Source organism: Acipenser ruthenus, chromosome 7 (genome assembly GCF_902713425.1).
Source record: "Acipenser ruthenus chromosome 7, fAciRut3.2 maternal haplotype, whole genome shotgun sequence".
In the NCBI taxonomy this organism is placed as follows: Eukaryota; Metazoa; Chordata; class Actinopteri; order Acipenseriformes; family Acipenseridae; genus Acipenser; species Acipenser ruthenus.
The window spans coordinates 29,791,364-29,809,736 of NC_081195.1; the positions used below are offsets into that span (position 1 = coordinate 29,791,364).

At 45.5% G+C, this 18,373-nt stretch overlaps 1 protein-coding gene across 1 annotated transcript; it reads right to left on the reverse strand.

Moving 5' to 3' along the window:
• Positions 1-209: 209 nt before the first annotated feature.
• Positions 210-6,125, reverse strand: LOC131737482 (zinc finger protein 446-like). The gene is made up of 2 exons (XM_059026757.1): positions 4,362-6,125; positions 210-535 (listed from the first exon to the last, which is right to left on the reverse strand). Exons 1-2 carry the CDS (start codon positions 5,362-5,364, stop codon positions 528-530), a joined length of 1,011 nt encoding a protein of 336 aa, XP_058882740.1. The 5' UTR covers positions 5,365-6,125; the 3' UTR covers positions 210-527.
• Between the last annotated feature and the right edge of the window lie 12,248 nt (positions 6,126-18,373).

Sequence of the window (18,373 nt, forward strand, 5' to 3'; positions counted from 1 at the left end):
AAATGGTGTGGATATCAAACTGCTTGCATTCCCTGGTATGTTTTGATGTTGACCAACATGTGGAATCACATGATTGGTAGATGTCCAGTTATTTAGCTTTTCTGTTTGAATAGTCGCTTAAAAAGTAGACGGAGGAGGAAGAAGAAGGAGAATAACAATTTTACCTTAGTTTGACATTGTTTTCTAAGAGGTTGTGGCAAAGTGGCTAGTGAAGGGGAACAGGTGTAGCGGTGATGCGATGCAGGAGTGAACAGGCAGACAACGGTATACAGTGGAAAAATGGTGTTTTATTTATAATCCAGGTCTGGTGACCGTCAACTAATAAATCCCCGGCTATACACACCAATGTGTAAAGCACGGGGGTAACAAAACAGGGCACAGTCCCGAACAAAAAGGAACACACGGTCACCAGTCCTGGGTGAGTGCAGTCGTGCTGGTGCTTAGTGCAAACACAAGTATTTCGTGACGGTTAGTGCAGTGGTGCTCCGGATTGTGCTGACCCTCCGCGACAGCTCCGGAGATGTGCTCTAACTGTCTGGTGAAGCAAAACACAAACAATTACCACACAGACAAACACAACACAAAAACCCCGTATCACGTCTCTTTTTTATTTATTGAGAGCTCCTCTCTCAGTCCTTCTCTCTCTCGCGCTTTACCCAAAACGAAGGAAAAGAACAGCGTTACCCTGGCCCCTATATGTAATCCCGCATGATATCTAGGTAAGCGGTTGCAGCTGCCTTATTACTTGCAGCTGCCCCTCGTTTACCTGTCAAATCAATACGGTCTTACAACAGAGTCTCGCTTCCTTCCAGGCTGACCCACTTTCCGGTCCCGGAAACGAACTGTCAGGCCAGCCCTTCCAGATACTTCTCCTCCCGTTCTTTAGCGCCCTCACAGGTCGGGAGGAAGATTTATCACCAGAACTCACTGTATTTCTGTCACATATCCCACCGCTCAGAGTGGAGCCGAAGGAACACTCGGCTAAATCTACCTTTCCCATTACTCCCCCCTCCCGGGAAAAATAATCCGCATTTTGGTGGTCTTTCCCCGCACGGTGTACCATGTGGTACATGAAGGGCTGCAACGCCAGATACCACCGAGTTATCCGGGCATTGCTGTCCTTCATTGTGCTTAACCACTTGAGGGGGGCGTGGTCTGTGACAAGATCAAATGAGTGTCCCAGCAGGTAGTATCGTAAAGAGTGAGTAGCCCATTTAATGGCTAAACACTCTTTTTCGACTACGGAGTAGTTACGTTCCCGAGGTAACATTTTTTTGCTTATGTACAATATCGGGTGTTCTACTCCAGCTACTTTTTGGGACAAGACTGCACCCAAACCTACATCCGAGGCGTCGGTGTGGAGGATGAATCTCTTGGTGAAATCTGGGGTAATAAGGGTGGGGGCCTGGCAAAGTTTACGCTTAATCATATCAAACGCCCCCTGACACTCAGCTGACCATTTAATCAAATTTGGAGCACTCTTTTTGGTGAGGTCGACTAACGGGTTAACCACTGTGGCGTACTCGGGGATGAAGCGGCGGTAATAACCGGCTAAGCCCAGTAGTGACCTCACCTGAGTCTTGGTTTTGGGGATCGCTGCATCAACCAAAGCCTGGATTTTGGTGACCACAGGTCTCACCCTTCCATTTCCCATTAAAAATCCCAAATATTGAGTCTCTGTCTTGGCAAACGCACATTTCCTTAAGTTAGCTGTCAGCCGGGCTGCCCTTAGAGACTGAAGAACGGCTGCAACCCTAGCCAAATGCTCTCGCCAGGTGGAGCTGTAAATCACCACGTCATCAATATACGCTGCTGCATATTCATGATGTGGGCGTAAAACCTGGTCCATCAGTCTCTGAAAGGCAGCGGGCGCACCATGTAGCCCAAATGGCATGGTTTTAAAGTGGAACAGCCCCTCTGGTGTTGAAAATGCGGTTTTCTCTCTGGAGCTGCGGGTTAAAGGGATTTGCCAGTATCCCTTCGTCAGGTCCAGAGTGGAAATAAACCTCGCTTTTCCCAGTCTGTCTAAAAGTTCGTCGACCCGAGGCATGGGATACGCATCGAACTTAGCAATAGCATTTACCTTCCTGAAATCTACGCAGAAGCGGTTGGTGCCGTCCTTCTTAGCCACTATTACAATAGGACTGCACCACTCGCTCCTGGAAGGTTCAATCACTCCAAGCTCGAGCATATCCCATACCTCTTTGCGAACGCCACTTCGTCGACTTTCCGGGATCCGGTACGGTCTCTCTCGCACTGTGACACCTGGAGGAGAGATAATGTCATATTCAACTAAGTTTGTCCTGCCGGGCACATCAGAAAAAACATCGCTGAACTCCTCAATAAGCTTACGCAGCTCTCGTTGCTGATCCGGAACTAATTGTTCCCCCATTGAAATCGCTCTTGTGCTCGGGGTCTCTGGACAGGGACCTAAATCATCCTCCATATTGCCTGGGGCTATAAATAAGACCTCCCTTGCCTGCCAGGGCTTCAACAAATTAACATGGTAAATTTCAAGTTCATTCCGGCGATCGGGCTGTCTAATTTCATAATTTACTTTCCCTATAGCCCGAATCACCTCATACGGCCCCTGCCATTTAGCACACAGTTTTGACTCTGATGAGGGAAGTAGCAGCATTACCTTGTCCCCTGGTCGAAAGGTTCGAATCCGTGCATTTTTGTTGTAATGCTGCTCTTGTCGGTGCTGAGCCGATCTGAGGTTGTCTCGGGCCAAACGACCGACCAAATCCAGGCGATCTCTGAGTAGGAGCACATACTTCACTACATTTTTAGACGAGCCTTTGTGCTCCTCCCACCCCTCTCTCAGCAGGTCGAGAATGCCGCGAGGCTGCCGGCCGTACAGGAGCTCAAAGGGGGAGAACCCCGTTGAACTCTGCGGCACTTCTCTCACTGCAAAAAGGAGGTAGGGGAGAAGTGATGCCCAATGTTTTTGCTCTTGTGTTACAAATCGCCTCAGCATCGACTTTAAGGTCTGATTAAAACGTTCCACCAGACCGTCCGATTGTGGATGATAAACGGACGTCCTGATGGGACGTATTTTTAATATTTTGTACACCTGCTGTAACGTATTGGACAAAAAATTAGTTCCGTGATCGGTCAAAATCTCCTTGGGGATCCCTACTCTAGCCATAATCTGTGCTAACTCGGTGGCTATTGCAGCGGCACTAGTGGACCTCAATGGAACTGCCTCCGGGTATCGCGTTGCATAATCCACCACTACTAAAATGTGCGTATACCCGGAGTCAGAAGGTAGCAAAGGGCCGACTATGTCCATTGCAATGCGCTCGAAAGGAGTGGAAATAATCGGCAGTGGGACCAAAGGGGCGGGGCGCACTCGACCCGGCGCTACTCGCTGGCAGTCTGGGCATGTGGCTACATATTTCGACACATCAGTATGAAGACCTACCCAATAGAATCGAGCCAATATCCATTCCCTCGTCTTCTCGGCTCCGAGGTGCCCCGCAAAAGGGATATCATGCGCCAGCCTCATGACCTCCAGCCGACAAGACGGGGGAACCAATAATTGTGATACAGGCTGTCCTGTGCCCGCGGCTAGGTTTACCCTATACAGTAATTGCCCCTTGATACTGAAGTGTGGATATACTAGCGCCCCAGCGCCTTCAACATCCTTACCTTCAATGGACCGGACCTGTCCCCAAGCGTGCACCAGTGACGGGTCGTTATGTTGGCCCCACACTAGGTCCGCGCTTGAGTACCACGGGTCCGGTACATTGAGAGGGGCTGGAATAACCTCTGCTCTAGTCGGTCCAGTAACCTCGCTCTCTCGGTCACACTGCGTTCCCACTCCCTTCGACTGGCGTTTATTACCATTGCAGCACTCTCCCACCAGACCCCAGCCTTGTCTCAACAACGCTCCCTCCCATTTTGCGGTCCGTCTCTCCTTATTCGTTTTTCTAGGACGGAAAAGAGGGGAAAACATTTCAGTGTGAAAAGGAAACACATCACCAATCCGTTCCTTTTTTTTTCTGCCACGTTTACGTGTGTGGCTGAGACTGCCATTATTTGCATCAATTCTTTGAATTTTGGCCAGTCTCGGCCCAGAATAACTGGGTGTGGCAACCTTTCCGCCACCCCGACTACAAGGTGACGTTTTATCGGTCCTACCGATAAATATACTTTTAAGGTGGGTTATGCCGCCGTGTCTCCATGGATACAGGAGATGGCCACCTGACCTCGTGGCCGCCACGACACACCGCCCAGGAGAGCTGTCCTAATCAAGGTTTGCTCACACCCTGTGTCCACTAATGCGTGGGTTTTCACATTCCCTAAAACAACATTAATCAAACAAGGCCCCTCCCGACCATTTTCCCCCTGCTTACCAGTTTCAGGTGCCCAATTGCACGCGGCCACGTCACACTCCATGGCAGCGGGGCATGACCTGGCCAGATGTCCCGGCTGGTGGCACCTAAAACAGATAGGAGGGACAGAGGGGGCATAGGGTAGAAATCTGTCCCGCTGCTGGTATGGCAACGGGGCAGGGGCAGCACCTCTACCCCAGCTGGGGGCCAACCTTGGTCTCCATGGGGGGGAGGCAAGGGGGCCCAATGGGGTCGGCGCTCTCGGAGGTCTGGGTCCCGGGAACAAAGGGGGTGGTGGTGGTGTTGGAGGAGAGGGAGGGAGAGGTCGGCTGCTCCGAAGGGCAGGGGCCGACAGGATCCCGACCCGGGCAGAAGTCAGGGAGTCTTCAAAGTCTTCCGCCAATTTGACCGCCTCCTCCAGGGTGTCAGGGTTGTGGCGCCGTATCCACGCCTGGGTTTCGGCGCCGACCACATGGCAGAACTGCTCTACCACAATGGCTTCCCCCATCTGCTGGGCGGTCTTCTTCCCGGGGGTCAGCCAATGCACCATGTGGTCGCACAACCGCTCTGCAACCACCCTGGGGCGTGTCTCCGGGGCTCTCCTGTACTCCCTAAACCGCGCCCGGTGGGTCTCCGTAGTTATATTCAGACGGCGGAGGATAGCCTGTTTGACCAGGTCGTAATCTGTGGCGTTATGGTCACTCAGGGCTTGGTAGGCTGCCTGAGCCTCTCCGATCAGGCAGGGTCCCAACTGGCTGGCCCAGTACTCCCGCGGCCAAGCCGCCGCGGTAGCCAGCCGCTCAAACGCCACCAGATACGCCTCCGGGTCATCCTCCGCCGACATCTTCATCGCCCGTGCCTTCGGGGGCGACATCCGCGGTGTTGAGGTAGGGGCCGTCGCTGCAGCCACGGCCAGCCCTACCCGTTCAATGAGCGCCGTGTAGCGCTCCTCCCTCCTTCTCTCCTCTGCGTCGCGTCTGCTCTCCAGCGCCTGCAGCAGCTCCGCCAGTGCGTTGCGGTCCATGATCCTTAGTCTGACACCACGTGTGGCAAAGTGGCTAGTGAAGGGGAACAGGTGTAGCGGTGATGCGATGCAGGAGTGAACAGGCAGACAACGGTATACAGTGGAAAAATGGTGTTTTATTTATAATCCAGGTCTGGTGACCGTCAACTAATAAATCCCCGGCTATACACACCAATGTGTAAAGCACGGGGGTAACAAAACAGGGCACAGTCCCGAACAAAAAGGAACACACGGTCACCAGTCCTGGGTGAGTGCAGTCGTGCTGGTGCTTAGTGCAAACACAAGTATTTCGTGACGGTTAGTGCAGTGGTGCTCCGGATTGTGCTGACCCTCCGCGACAGCTCCGGAGATGTGCTCTAACTGTCTGGTGAAGCAAAACACAAACAATTACCACACAGACAAACACAACACAAAAACCCTGTATCACGTCTCTTTTTTATTTATTGAGAGCTCCTCTCTCAGTCCTTCTCTCTCTCGCGCTTTACCCAAAACGAAGGAAAAGAACAGCGTTACCCTGGCCCCTATATGTAATCCCGCATGATATCTAGGTAAGCGGTTGCAGCTGCCTTATTACTTGCAGCTGCCCCTCGTTTACCTGTCAAATCAATACGGTCTTACAACAGAGTCTCGCTTCCTTCCAGGCTGACCCACTTTCCGGTCCCGGAAACGAACTGTCAGGCCAGCCCTTCCAGATACTTCTCCTCCCGTTCTTTAGCGCCCTCACAGGTCGGGAGGAAGATTTATCACCAGAACTCACTGTATTTCTGTCACAGAGGTATGTATGTTTTTTTTCACATTTGAGATAAGAAAGTTTCAGCCTTTTGATATTGGTACAGATGGTAATTCTAAGTGATTTAGTTTTGCCGCTGCAACATGGTAAAAACAGCTAAACTCTTTGAGCTGTATAGAGACTCTCGGTAGTTTCAAACAAGTTCCTCTCAATATGAGAACACACCACCTTGTTTTTCAATGTGCTGTTTTCCCATGTGCTGCTTTTAGTCCAAAGGTGGCCAGCCCTTGTACAGAAATCTGCACACTACACAACACACAAAAACCTTTTTGTACAATGTTTAGAAATATTTTAGTCCACTCCATTATACACTAATCTCCCACAATAAAGTATCCGTACCCTATTCACACAAACAGTTGCACCACCTGCATTTCACCATTGTGTCATCAATAATCTCATGTCACTCACGACTTATTCATGTTTCAGGTGTCACATTAATCTAGTTATCATCACCTCTCCTGCAAGAAGCTCCATAAAATATTAATTGTAACCAACATAAACAAAACACATCGTAAACATGTGTGCAAACATCCCATTTCACATCACTCACATAGCTCTGAGTGACACTGCTTTTGTCTTTCATGCGGCACTGGATTCTGATGCCTCAGCAGAGTTGAAATCCCTGTAGCTCACTCTGATATCGATTATGTGACCTATTTTTTCCCATTTTAATTGTATTTTCACATTTATGCTCTCTAACAATTCAACTTTTTTCTACTCGTGTATGTGTAACTGGTTCATTTTTGCTCCGGTAATGTGAATGTCTCTGCGTTGTGTTTAATTTATTATTCTCGCTTCTGCTACTCTGTCCCCCTATCCTTATCATACACGGACGACACAATTCAGGCACGGCAGGCAGTTTATTGTGGTTATTGCTGTTAAAATAAAAACAGATTTCAGTTTCAGGCAGCAATGTACATTTCCTTAAATCCCCTCTTTCCATTCAAGCAGTGACTGGGCACAGTAGACAGTACAATTATAACATGCATTTGCAGAAAAACAAAATTGAACAAAACCCTGCTTACATGCTATCGCTGTGTAGTCTACTAGATCCTACCGTTAAACCCTAATATAAAAACATTCAAAACAATTATGTACAACTGATAAAAGGGAGGACAACATACCTGTTAAAATAAAAACAGATTTCAGTTTCAGACAGCAATGTACGTTTGCTTAAATCCCTAAAAAAAAAAAAAAATAGATTCACCCGATATGCAATTCAGCTTAGGTCAAAACCCTGGGGGACAGCGTACTGTATACATAGCAACCACGTGTAACTACAGTAATCACAAATGCAACAAAAATATATGTATTAAAAACAAATAGCGCACTTATATGGGAATAAAACGATACAGGTAGGAGCTATTTTCAGTTTGTTATAATTACAAAACTATTGGAGTACTCTTATCTCGATAAAACTAAAGATTATGATTTGAGGAAACATAATGATGCTTACTCTCTTTCCATTCAAGCAGTGACTGGGAAGAGGTAACCCGAAACTGGAACTATTTAAAAGGGCATTGTCCACTCCCTTTGTCTCACCAAGGTGTCAGAACAGTTAACCTCATGGAATTCAAACACTCAAGAATCATCAGGCCCAGTCAGACACATATGAAAATACATATACATCTTAAGTCAGCATTTTGCTACCTAACAGAAGGCTTGGAGAAAAAAAAATTGAGGTTGATCAAGTCTCAAATCTCTCCTAGACTAATGTGATGCCTAGTACACCACAAACACCTAGGCAAATAGACATGCAGTAAATAAAACATGAATTCCATATCATCTAAGCTTAACATCAGGGTGGTAAAGAACAAAACATGTATAGTTAATAATATAGATACATCTGATACAAGAAAATTACCAACATCCCCCGTCAGTCATTAAAACGTAGTGAAGGATTACACACTAGGGAGCAGATTCTGATCGTGTTGCAAAGTCATGTGCTCAATTCACCTATTCACTGATCGAACAATTCTACCAAATCTAGTTCGGACAGGTTCACGGCCAGAGACAGAGCCCTGAATACTAGTGTGACAAGTGGGGGAGCTAGTGCTGTGAGGGAAAGTGGGAGGAGCAGATGAGACATCAGTGCCTGGATTGCTACATGTGTTTGAGCTAGTAGTTAAGGCAGAAACAGAATTAGAATCCAAGTCTTGTAATGTTTGAGATCCGCCAGTATTGTTGCAAGTTGAGTTGTCAAAAACCCAGGAGCAGACGCGATCATCAGCACTTGCTTCCTCGACAAGGGCAACAGACTCTGAAGGCAGCGAATCTTGTAATGAACTGTCTTCCATCTCACTAAGGAAATCTGTGGAAGGGTTATCGTCAGGCATATGGAGAGGCAAGAAGTTGGCTTGGAGCAGCAGTTTTCTGTGCACTACTCTGGTGTTCCCAGACTGATCTTGGATCTTATAAATGTGGATTGAAGGATTCGTGTCTAACACAGTGTACACTGTTGGTTCCCATTTATCTGCCAGTTTTCATTTGCCTCGTTCCCCTTTATTGGCTAAGAGGACTCTGTCTCCCACGGAGAGAGGCGAACCTTTTAATTTCTTGTTATACTCCTTGGCTTGATGGGTCTGCTCTTTAGCAGAGTGTTGCTGAGCTAGAGACATGGCTTCCTTGAGATCACTGATGAGAGACAGGACATAAGAATTGTAATCACACACTGCACTTTCATTCAAGACATTTTTGAACATCAAATCGACTGGCAACCTGGGTACCCTACCAAACATGAGAAAGAAAGGCGCAAATCCAGTTCTCATGGACCGTGCAATTATATACAAATGTCATTGACCGGATCAGTTGAGGCCATTGGTGCTTTGCTTTAGGTGGCAACGATCTGAGCATGTTCCCCAACATTCTATTGAATCTTTCAGTACCGCCATTACCCATTGGATGGTATGCGGTGGTATGGGATTTGTTAACTCCAGCTAACTCAAGCAGTTCGGCTATTAAGTTGCTTTCGAAATTCGCTCCTTGATCGGAGTGAATCCGCTCAGGAAAGCCGTACACACAAAAGAAATTGTCCCATAGTTTCTTTGCAACTTGCTTGGCAGTCTGGTCCTTGTAAGGAAAGGCATGAGCCAGCTTTGTGAAGTGGTCTGTTACCACAAGAACATTGACTGACTTGTTTTCATTGTCTTCAGAAGTCGATAAATACGAGCTCAAGTGCAGCAATGGTCCTAATGTTTTCTAAGGGGGCTCTTGCAGCAGGTTCGGGGATCTTGGCAAAGACGCATCTGTGACAGCATCGCACATGTTCTCGAATGTCTTTCTCCATGTCAGGCCAGAAGAATCGCTGACGAGCGAGATATAATGTTCGAGCTTGCCCCTGATGACCTGCCAGGTCATGTACTCCAGTTAAAGCGTAATTTCGCAAGACCTCAGGGACGATGTATTGGAACCTTTTCTTCTTTGTGAGTGGGTCCTTGGAAACCCTATATAAGATGCCATTCTGCAGCACAAGTTTCTCCCACTGTTTAACAAGTTTCAAGGCATGGTTTGGTATTCCAAACCGCTCTCTCCTGGAAGGCCGTCTTCTCCTCTCCACATACGTGATGATCCTAGAGATAGTAGCGTCCTGTCTTTGGTGAATTTGTAGGTCATGCAGGGAGAAGGTGGGTAGAGTATCTTGACCTGAAGGCACCAGCTGCTGAACATGTTGTGCAAGGCCGACAGCTCTGAGCTTGGAAGCAACGTCCCATTCCACATGCATATCTCGAACTGCAGACACTTCTTCCATTGACAGTGACCCTTGTACTGAATGCAGTGGCTGTGGAAGCACCACCTGATAGATGGGGAAAACTGGGGTTTAGCACCTCCTGTTGCTGGCAACTCCACCGAAACACATCCTGTATTTCAATAGCTGCAACTTCTTGAGCTTCCTCCATCAACTTAGCATAAGGCACAGACAGCAATCTCTGATCGAGATGCTTCACAAAAGGCTCCCTACTCAAGGCGTCCGCCACGATGTTCAACCTGCCTGGAATGTGCTTAATATCGAAAGTATAAGGGGCAAGTTTAGCGACCCAACGCTGTTCACATGCATCTAATTTTGGCTTGGTCATAATATAAATCAGCGGATTATTATCAGTCCACACAGTAAATCTGTGGCCTTTAAGCCAATGACTAAATTTGTCACAGACTGACCATTTCAATGCGAGAAATTCAAGTCTGTGGGCTGGGTATCAAGCTTGACTGCGGCTCAATGATTTGCTTGCAAAAGCAACTGGTCTTGTTTTGTCCTCTCCGACTGGGATTTGTGACAGCACAGCTCCAAGACCATTGAGTAAGGCATCGATTGACAGGACGAATGGTATGTCAAAGTCAGGGTGTGCTAAAATAGTACTGTTTAGAAAAGCATCCTTCAATTTCGCAAAGGCAACGTCACAAAAGGTGGTCCAATCCTGTGGGGACAGTTCTTGAAAACCACCAGGCTTTCCCAGGCCTTTGGCCGTCTTGCATTTCCGCTTCTGACCTGCAGTGAGACTGAAGAGGGGCTTGGCAATAGAAGAACAGCCTGATATGAAGTGCTGATAATAGAGGACAATGCCGAGGAACGACCGGACCTTCTTTTGAGATGGTGTACAGCCGTCATCATTCATAAGATCCTCTTTCCTTATGTCCGAAATGGCCTTTATCTTGTCTTGATCAACCCCAACACCGTTGTTGTCAATGACATGACCTAAAAACTTGACAGTCTTGCACAAAAGGTGACACTTTTTCTGAGCAAGTTTCAAGTTGTTAGCTCGGAGACGACTGAACACTATCTCAAGGCGTTTCAGAGCCTCCTCTTCAGATGGTGCGAACACAAGCAAAGATAACAAAGGAGACTAGAAAAATTTAAGTCACCAAAAATACTCAACATCATGCACATAAAAGATGCAGGGCTGTTACATAACCCTTGGGGTAAGCGATTATACTCGTGCAGCCCCAGTGGAGTAGTGAATGCAGTAAATTTTCTTTCCGCCTCATGGAGAGGGATGTTATAAAATCCCGACGTCAGGTCCATTGTGCTAAAGAAAACGTTTCCTCCCAATGCTGCAAGACAATCGGCTTGATGAGGTACGGGGTGTGCGTCCTTGAAGGTCCTGGCGTTCAGCCATCTAAAATTTGTGCAAATCCTAAGGTCCCCATTTTTCTTCCAAACCATGACTAAAGGAGAGACATATTCACTAACAGACTTGCTGATAATCCCCTTCTCCTCCATTTCTGTCAGGACCTTTCGTAACTCCTGGTAATGTGCAGGCGGTATTCTACGGTAAGGAAGTTGAAATGGACGCTCATCAGATAAGTGGATCCTGTGCACAAAGCCTTTATCCTCACCACAGTCTAGTTTTCCTCTCGAAAAAATGTCTTGGTACTCCACTAATAAGTGTGCCAATTTATTCTTCCAGACGGATGAGGTCTGACAAGCTTCAATGTCGATATCACCTAATCCTGCGTCTTGTAAAATTGTCACATGATCAGTAGCTGCAGAGCGTACTGTATGGTTTTCAGAAGCTTGAGAGGCACACATATTGACTAACTCCTTGATCAATGTTCAGGTCTTCAACAGCAAGACAGGGAAAGACGTCCGCCAGTTTACAGTTGCGCTTTAAAGTTATAGCTTTCAAGGGAGGGTTGATAATCTTCATTGGAACCCATCGGTCTCCCCACATGGGTGTGACCACTCTTCCAACTAGAATGTTTTTCGGCGAAGTTTTAGATGTGGTTGGCTCGACAATCACCGTGCTCCCTAGAGACACACAAGCAGAACTAGGCAACTTCCCCCACACCAGATATTCACGCTTTAGTAACAGAGTGACGGCCTCATTTAGTTTGACTGTTCCAGTCTTCACAGATACACCATCGCCTTTCCACTGAACGCTTGATAACATCTCTAGGAAATGTTCACCATCAGAGTTGTTGCTCTTTGAAGAAATCAGCTCCCAGTAACTGTCTGTAGACCTCATAGCTTGTAATATGTGCTTGATAACATTAGAACCTACAATTATTATTATTATTTATTTCTTAGCAGACGCCCTTATCCAGGACGACTTACAATCGTAAGCAAATACATTTCAAGTGTTACAGTACAAGTAATACAATAAGAGCAAGATAAATACAATGACTTTGGTTCAAGCAAATACAAGTGTGACAAAATACAATTCAATAATACAGCAGATAACAGTGACAGTGATAGTTACATCAAGATATGATTAAATACAAAATACTACAGATTAAACACTTGGCAGATTACAGTACTCTGAAGTGCAGGATTAAATGCAGTAAAATAGGGGGCAGATAAGAGCAAATAAAGCGCATTTAAGGAACGGTGGTAGTGTCCCAGGGGAAAAACAGAGGAGTTCTACAGGTGCTGTCTGAAGAGGTGAGTCTTAAGGAGGCGCCAGAATGTGGTCAGGGACTGGGCAGTCCTGACATCTGTAGGAAGGTCATTCCACCACTGCGGAGCGAGGGTGGAGAAGGAGCGGGCTCTGGAGGCAGGGCAGCGTAGAGGAGGTAGAGCCAGTCTTCTAGTGCAGGCGGAGCGGAGAGGTCGAGTGGGGGTGTAGGGAGAGATGAGGGTCTAGAGGTAGCTGGGTGCAGTCTGGTCAAGGCATCTGTAGGCTAGTACAAGAGTCTTGAAATGGATGCGAGCGGTGATCGGGAGCCAGTGGAGTGAGCAGAGTAGTTGAGTTGCGTGGGAGAAGCGAGGCAGAGAGAACACCAGGCGGGCACCGGAGTTCTGGATGAGCTGGAGCGGACGGGTGGCGGACGCAGGGAGGCCAGCCAGGAGGGAGTTGCAGTAGTCTAGGCGGGAGAGTACCAAGGCCTGGACCAGGAGCTGGGTGGCATAGTTGGGGAGGAAGGGTCGGATTCTTCGGATGTTGCTCAGGAAGAATCGGCAAGTGTGTGCCAGAGTGGAGATGTGCTGGGAATAAGAGAGGCAGGGGTCCAGGGTGACTCCGAGGTTCTTAGCGGAGGAAGAGGGAGAGAGTGTGGTAGATTCCAGAGGAACAGAGATAGAAAGATCAAAGGAGGGGGAGGAGGAGGGAAAGAAAAGGAGGTCAGATTTAGAGAGGCTGAGTTTGAGGTGATGCGAGTGCATCCAGGAGGAAATAGCAGACAGACAGTTTGAGATACGGGAGGAGATGGTGGTGTCAGGGTGGGGAAGGAGAGGAAAATCTGAGCATCATCAGCATAGAGATGGTATGAGAAACCATTGGATGCGATGAGGGGGCCCAGGGAGCGGGTGTAGAGAGAGAACAGGAGAGGACCCAAGACTGACCCTTGGGGGACTCCTGTTAAGAGAGGGTGAGGTGTGGAGGTTGCTCCATGCCAGGTTACCTGGTAAGTGCGTTTGGAGAAGTAGCAGGAGAGCCAGGCCAGAGCAGTGCCAGAGATCCCCAGGTCAGCGAGAGATGATAGTAGAATAGAGTGATCAACAGTGTCAAAGGCAGCAGAGAGGTCGAGGAGAATTAGGACAGAGGAGAGAGAGGCAGCTCGGGCAGACTTAAGTGAGTTGAATAGATTCAATTCTTTTAGCCTGTCTGCATACGACGTGCCTTTTAAACCCGAGATAATTCTGGTTGCTCTTCTTTGCACCCTTTCTAGAGCAGAAATATCCTTTTTGTAACAAGGTGACCAGAACTGAACACAATAGTCTAGGTGAGGTCTTACTAATGCATTGTAAAATTTTAACATGACTTCCCTTGATTTAAATTTAACACTTCTTACAATATATCCAAGCATCTTGTTGGCATTTTTTATAGCTTCCCCACATTGTCTAGATGAAGACATTTCTGAGTCAACATAAACTCCTAGGTCTTTTTCATAGTTCCCTTCTTCAATTTCAGTATCTCCCATATGGTATTTATAATGCACATTTTTATTGCCTGCATCCAATACTTTACACTTTTCTCTATTAAATGTCATTTGCAATGTGTCTGCCCAGTTATGAATGCTGTCTAGATCATTTTGATCATCGTCTGCAAATTTAACAAGTTTGCTTACTATACCAGAATATATATCATTAATGTAGATTAGGAATAGCAGAGGAACTAATACTGATCCCTGTGATACACCACTGGTTAGCACGCTCCATTTTGAGGTTTCTCCTCTAATCAGTACTTTCTGTTTTCTACATATTAACCACTCTCTAATCCATGTGCATGCATTTCCTTGAGTCCCTACTGCGTTCAGTTTGAGAATTAATCTTTTATGCGGGACTTTGTCAAAAGCTTTCTGGAAATCTAAATAAACCATGTTGTATGCTTTGCAATTATCCATTGTCAATGTTGCATCCTCAAAAAAGTCAAGTAGGTTAGTTAGACACAATCTCCCTTTCCTAAAACCATGCTGACTGTCTCCCAGGATATTGTTACCATATATGTAATTTTCCATTTTAGATCTTATTATAGTTTCCATAAGTTTACATATAATAGAAGTCAGGCTTATTGGTCTGTAGTTACCTGGTTCGGTTTTGTCTCTCTTTTTGTGGATCGGTATTACGTTTGCAATTTTGTCTGTCGGTACAAACCCAGTGTCAAGAGACTGTTGTGTGATCTTGGTTAGCGGTTTGTAAATAACTTCTTTCATTTCTTTGAGTACTATTGGGAGGATCTCATCTGGCCCAGGGGATTTGTTTATTTTAAGAGCTCCTAGTCCCTTTAACACTTCTGCCTCTGTTATGCTAAAGTTATTTAAAACTGGATAGGAACAGGTCGACATGTTGGGGCATGATGTCCATGTCCTCCTTTGTAAAAACCTGTGAAAAGTAATCATTTAATATATTTGCTATTTCCATCCTTCATCTATGATTTTTTCATTTGTTTCTCTTAGACATTTAACGTCCTCTTTGAATGTTCTCTTGCTGTTCTAATATTGGAAAAACATTTTGGAATTGGTTTTAGCCCCCTTAGCAATATTGATTTCTATCTCTCTCTTGGCCTTTCTAACTTCCTTTTTGACTTGTGTTTGCAGTTCCAAGTACTCTTTCTGTGTACTTTGTTTTTGGTCCCTTTTAAACCCTCTGTAAAGTGCCTTTTTTCGCTGAATATTTTTTTTAATTGATCTATTAAACCATTTTGGCCATTTTGTTTTAGATTTAGATTTGTCTCCTTTTGGGATGTAATTGTTTTGCGCCTCTAATACACATTTTTAAAAAACAGCCATCCTTTTTCTGTGGATGTTTTCTCTATTTTACTCCAATCTACTTCTGTTAGTCTCTGTTTCATACCTTCATAGTTTGCTTCTCTAAAATTGTAAACCTTAGCTTTAGTCATTAATTTTGGGGTTTTAAAAAATACTTCAAATGAGACCATGTTGTGGTCTGAGTTTGCCAATGGCTGTCTGACCTCTGTTTTAGTTATTCTGTCTTCATTATTTGAAAAGACTAAATCAAGGCATGCCTCCCCTCTAGTCGGTGCCTTGACAAATTGTATTAGGAAGCTGTCATTTGTCATTTCCACCATTTCAATTTTGTCCGTCGTGCTCCCCACCGGGTTCTCCCATTTTAGACGGGGGAAGTTGAAATCCTCCATTAGTATGGCTTCTCCTTTTCTACACGCATTTCTAATGTCATTGTATAACAGATTATTTTGCTCAGCGTCTGAATTTGGCGGTATATAGCATGCTCCTATTATTATGCCCTTTGAGTTTTTGTCCATTATTCTGACCCTTATTGATTTGGCGTTGTTTTCTTTTAATTGTTTTACATGTTGTGTTGCTGCAACTGATTTAGTAAGGTGTGTGTATTTCTTTAATTATTCATATTTTTTACATCTTGACCACTTTTATACACTTTGAACTAGCAGTCCACTGGCTCTGTTTCCAAGATGGCTTTAAATGTCCCACTCAGAACTACCTTTCCCATCATCCTCCTGCTAACATATATTAGTAGTTCTGATCAGGTACTCAGAACAGCATCAATGACAACACTTCAAGCATCTATGACATGTATGGCTCATATGACATACCAATCAAAACTTGAATCCAGAATTAAACTGTATGAGGAATTGTATCAAAAAATTCAGAACTCATAGCATATGCACCACATAAAAATAAAAACAACTTAATGAGAAATTCTTTGGTAATCTGAAATGAAAATAACTTCACTGACTACTGTACAACTGTCACATACTAGTGCCTTTTCAGTAGCCTGCTCCATTAACAGTCCCTTAAATTGTTACATTTTGTTCAGAGGATTGTGCAGGTATAGTTACAGAATCCATTCCGGCCAAAATGAAAAACAAATCGAGACATGAGATTCCCGGTTACTGAAAATACGAAATGCGATGTTTACGCTAGCACTGACCTTTTCCACCGCATGGGGAGGAGTGGCTGGTTAGCTCAGTTGGTTAGAGCGTGGTGCTACTAATTCTGTGGTTAGGGGTTCGATACCTGTACTGGCCAGAGCTTTGGTAAAGGAACCATGGTGTGTTCTACTTATTTTCTTGTTAGCTTACTGTCAAACCTTTCATCTTTCACATTGCTATAGGTGCTGTTTTAAATGCTCACCCTAACTGTTGTGTAAAGATCTTGTCAGCCCAGCCAACACACAGAAATCCAGCCATGCTGAAAAAATTTGCCATGTTTTGCTGAACGTAAAAGACTGACCTCGGCGTGATTTGAACACAGCCTTTTGATCTGGAGTCAGACGCACTACCATTGCTCCAAAAGGTTGAACGATGGTTCTTCTAAAGTATTACTGTTGTCCCCCTATATTTGTCCTTCAAATATCACTTTCTGGCCTGAACAACACACGTTCTGACTACAGCACAGCAAATAACCACAGAGCACACTGTGTAGGTTTCCATAGTGTAGTGGTTATCACGTTCGCCTCACACGCGAAACGTCCCAGGAAGCTTGACTTGTTGTGCTCATGGGGAAATCCTTGTGTTTGGGTTCTGTTTTTTGCTTTTTCTCCTTTATTATTTATCCTTTTTCTTCAATTTTTTGGGCATTACTTGTAGTATTGTGATTGAAAAGGATTGCTTGCCTGGAGTTGTGGATGCGCAAAGGACAATGTCCCCAGGCATGTCTAGGCATGCCCAGGACACCAGGCCTCATGGAGAACAAAGGATTTACAAAAAAGAACATACAGTTGTTGTTCTAGTTAAGGATAATACGAAGATTTCAGCTGAAGATGTGATCAATGCCACCGATAAACAGTGCAGATATGGGAAAGTATTTCCATGTGTTCCTAAACAACAGGACACATATGAAGTTAGTGTGGAGAGTAGAGAAGTGGCGGACATACTGCTGGGAGGAGTAGACATAAATGGAAATAAATTGGAATGTGAGCCACTGGCTTTAGGTAAAGTTGTGGTTTCTTTCTTAAATTTACCTGCATATATCTCTGACCTGGACATTACCAGCAAGCTAGTATCATGGGGTGTTATAATCTGCTCAGATGTGAAAAGGAGATTTTATCCAGGTACTAGAGTTTCTGATGGGACACGTTTCATAACAGTCCAATTCACCAGTGAAGTAAAGTCGCTGCCATACAGTGCAAAGTATGTAACAGCTGAAGGACTGAGACATTTTCGGGTGATATATAACAATCAGCACAAAGTTTGCCTGTCATGTTTATCCTCTGACCATTTAATCAAGGACTGCCCCACTTTCTTATGTTTTGATTGTGGGGTTCAGGAGCACTCCAGGAGGAATTGTACAGTACCACGCTGCCAGGATTGTAAGAGAGGACCTCAGTGGTGCATTTGTACTGACTAGGTCAGAGGGAGCAAAACTGCAGCAAAGAGTTTGAGTGTGGGGGAGAAGCTACAAGTTACAGCTGTTGAAATGGAGGCTGATAATCAAATACCATCGGCGAGTAGTATAACTGGGGACCAGGCGCAAAGGGAGGCTGATGGCCAAGCACCTTTGATAGGTGTTGCAAAGGAGGATCATACGCAAACTGCATCAACAAAGAAGGAGGGGATGGAGCAGTTACAAGCTGAAGGGGGATGTTCAATAGAAGGGACAAGCTCAACTCGCCCCTCTGGGGAAACTATGTTAACTGTTGCTGAGGGAACTGAAAACAATCAAAGAGCAGAAGGATGAATGGGTTGAAAAAAAATGCTAAGAAGGAAGAGTTTAAAAATACAACCCTGCATTTCTAAGATCTCTTCCAGATGTCTGAGGAAAAATAAGAAGGTAAAGGAAACGGATGGAAATTTGATTAAAACCAGGGGGTTCGATGTTCTGCAAGAAAAAGAAGCATAATGTAGA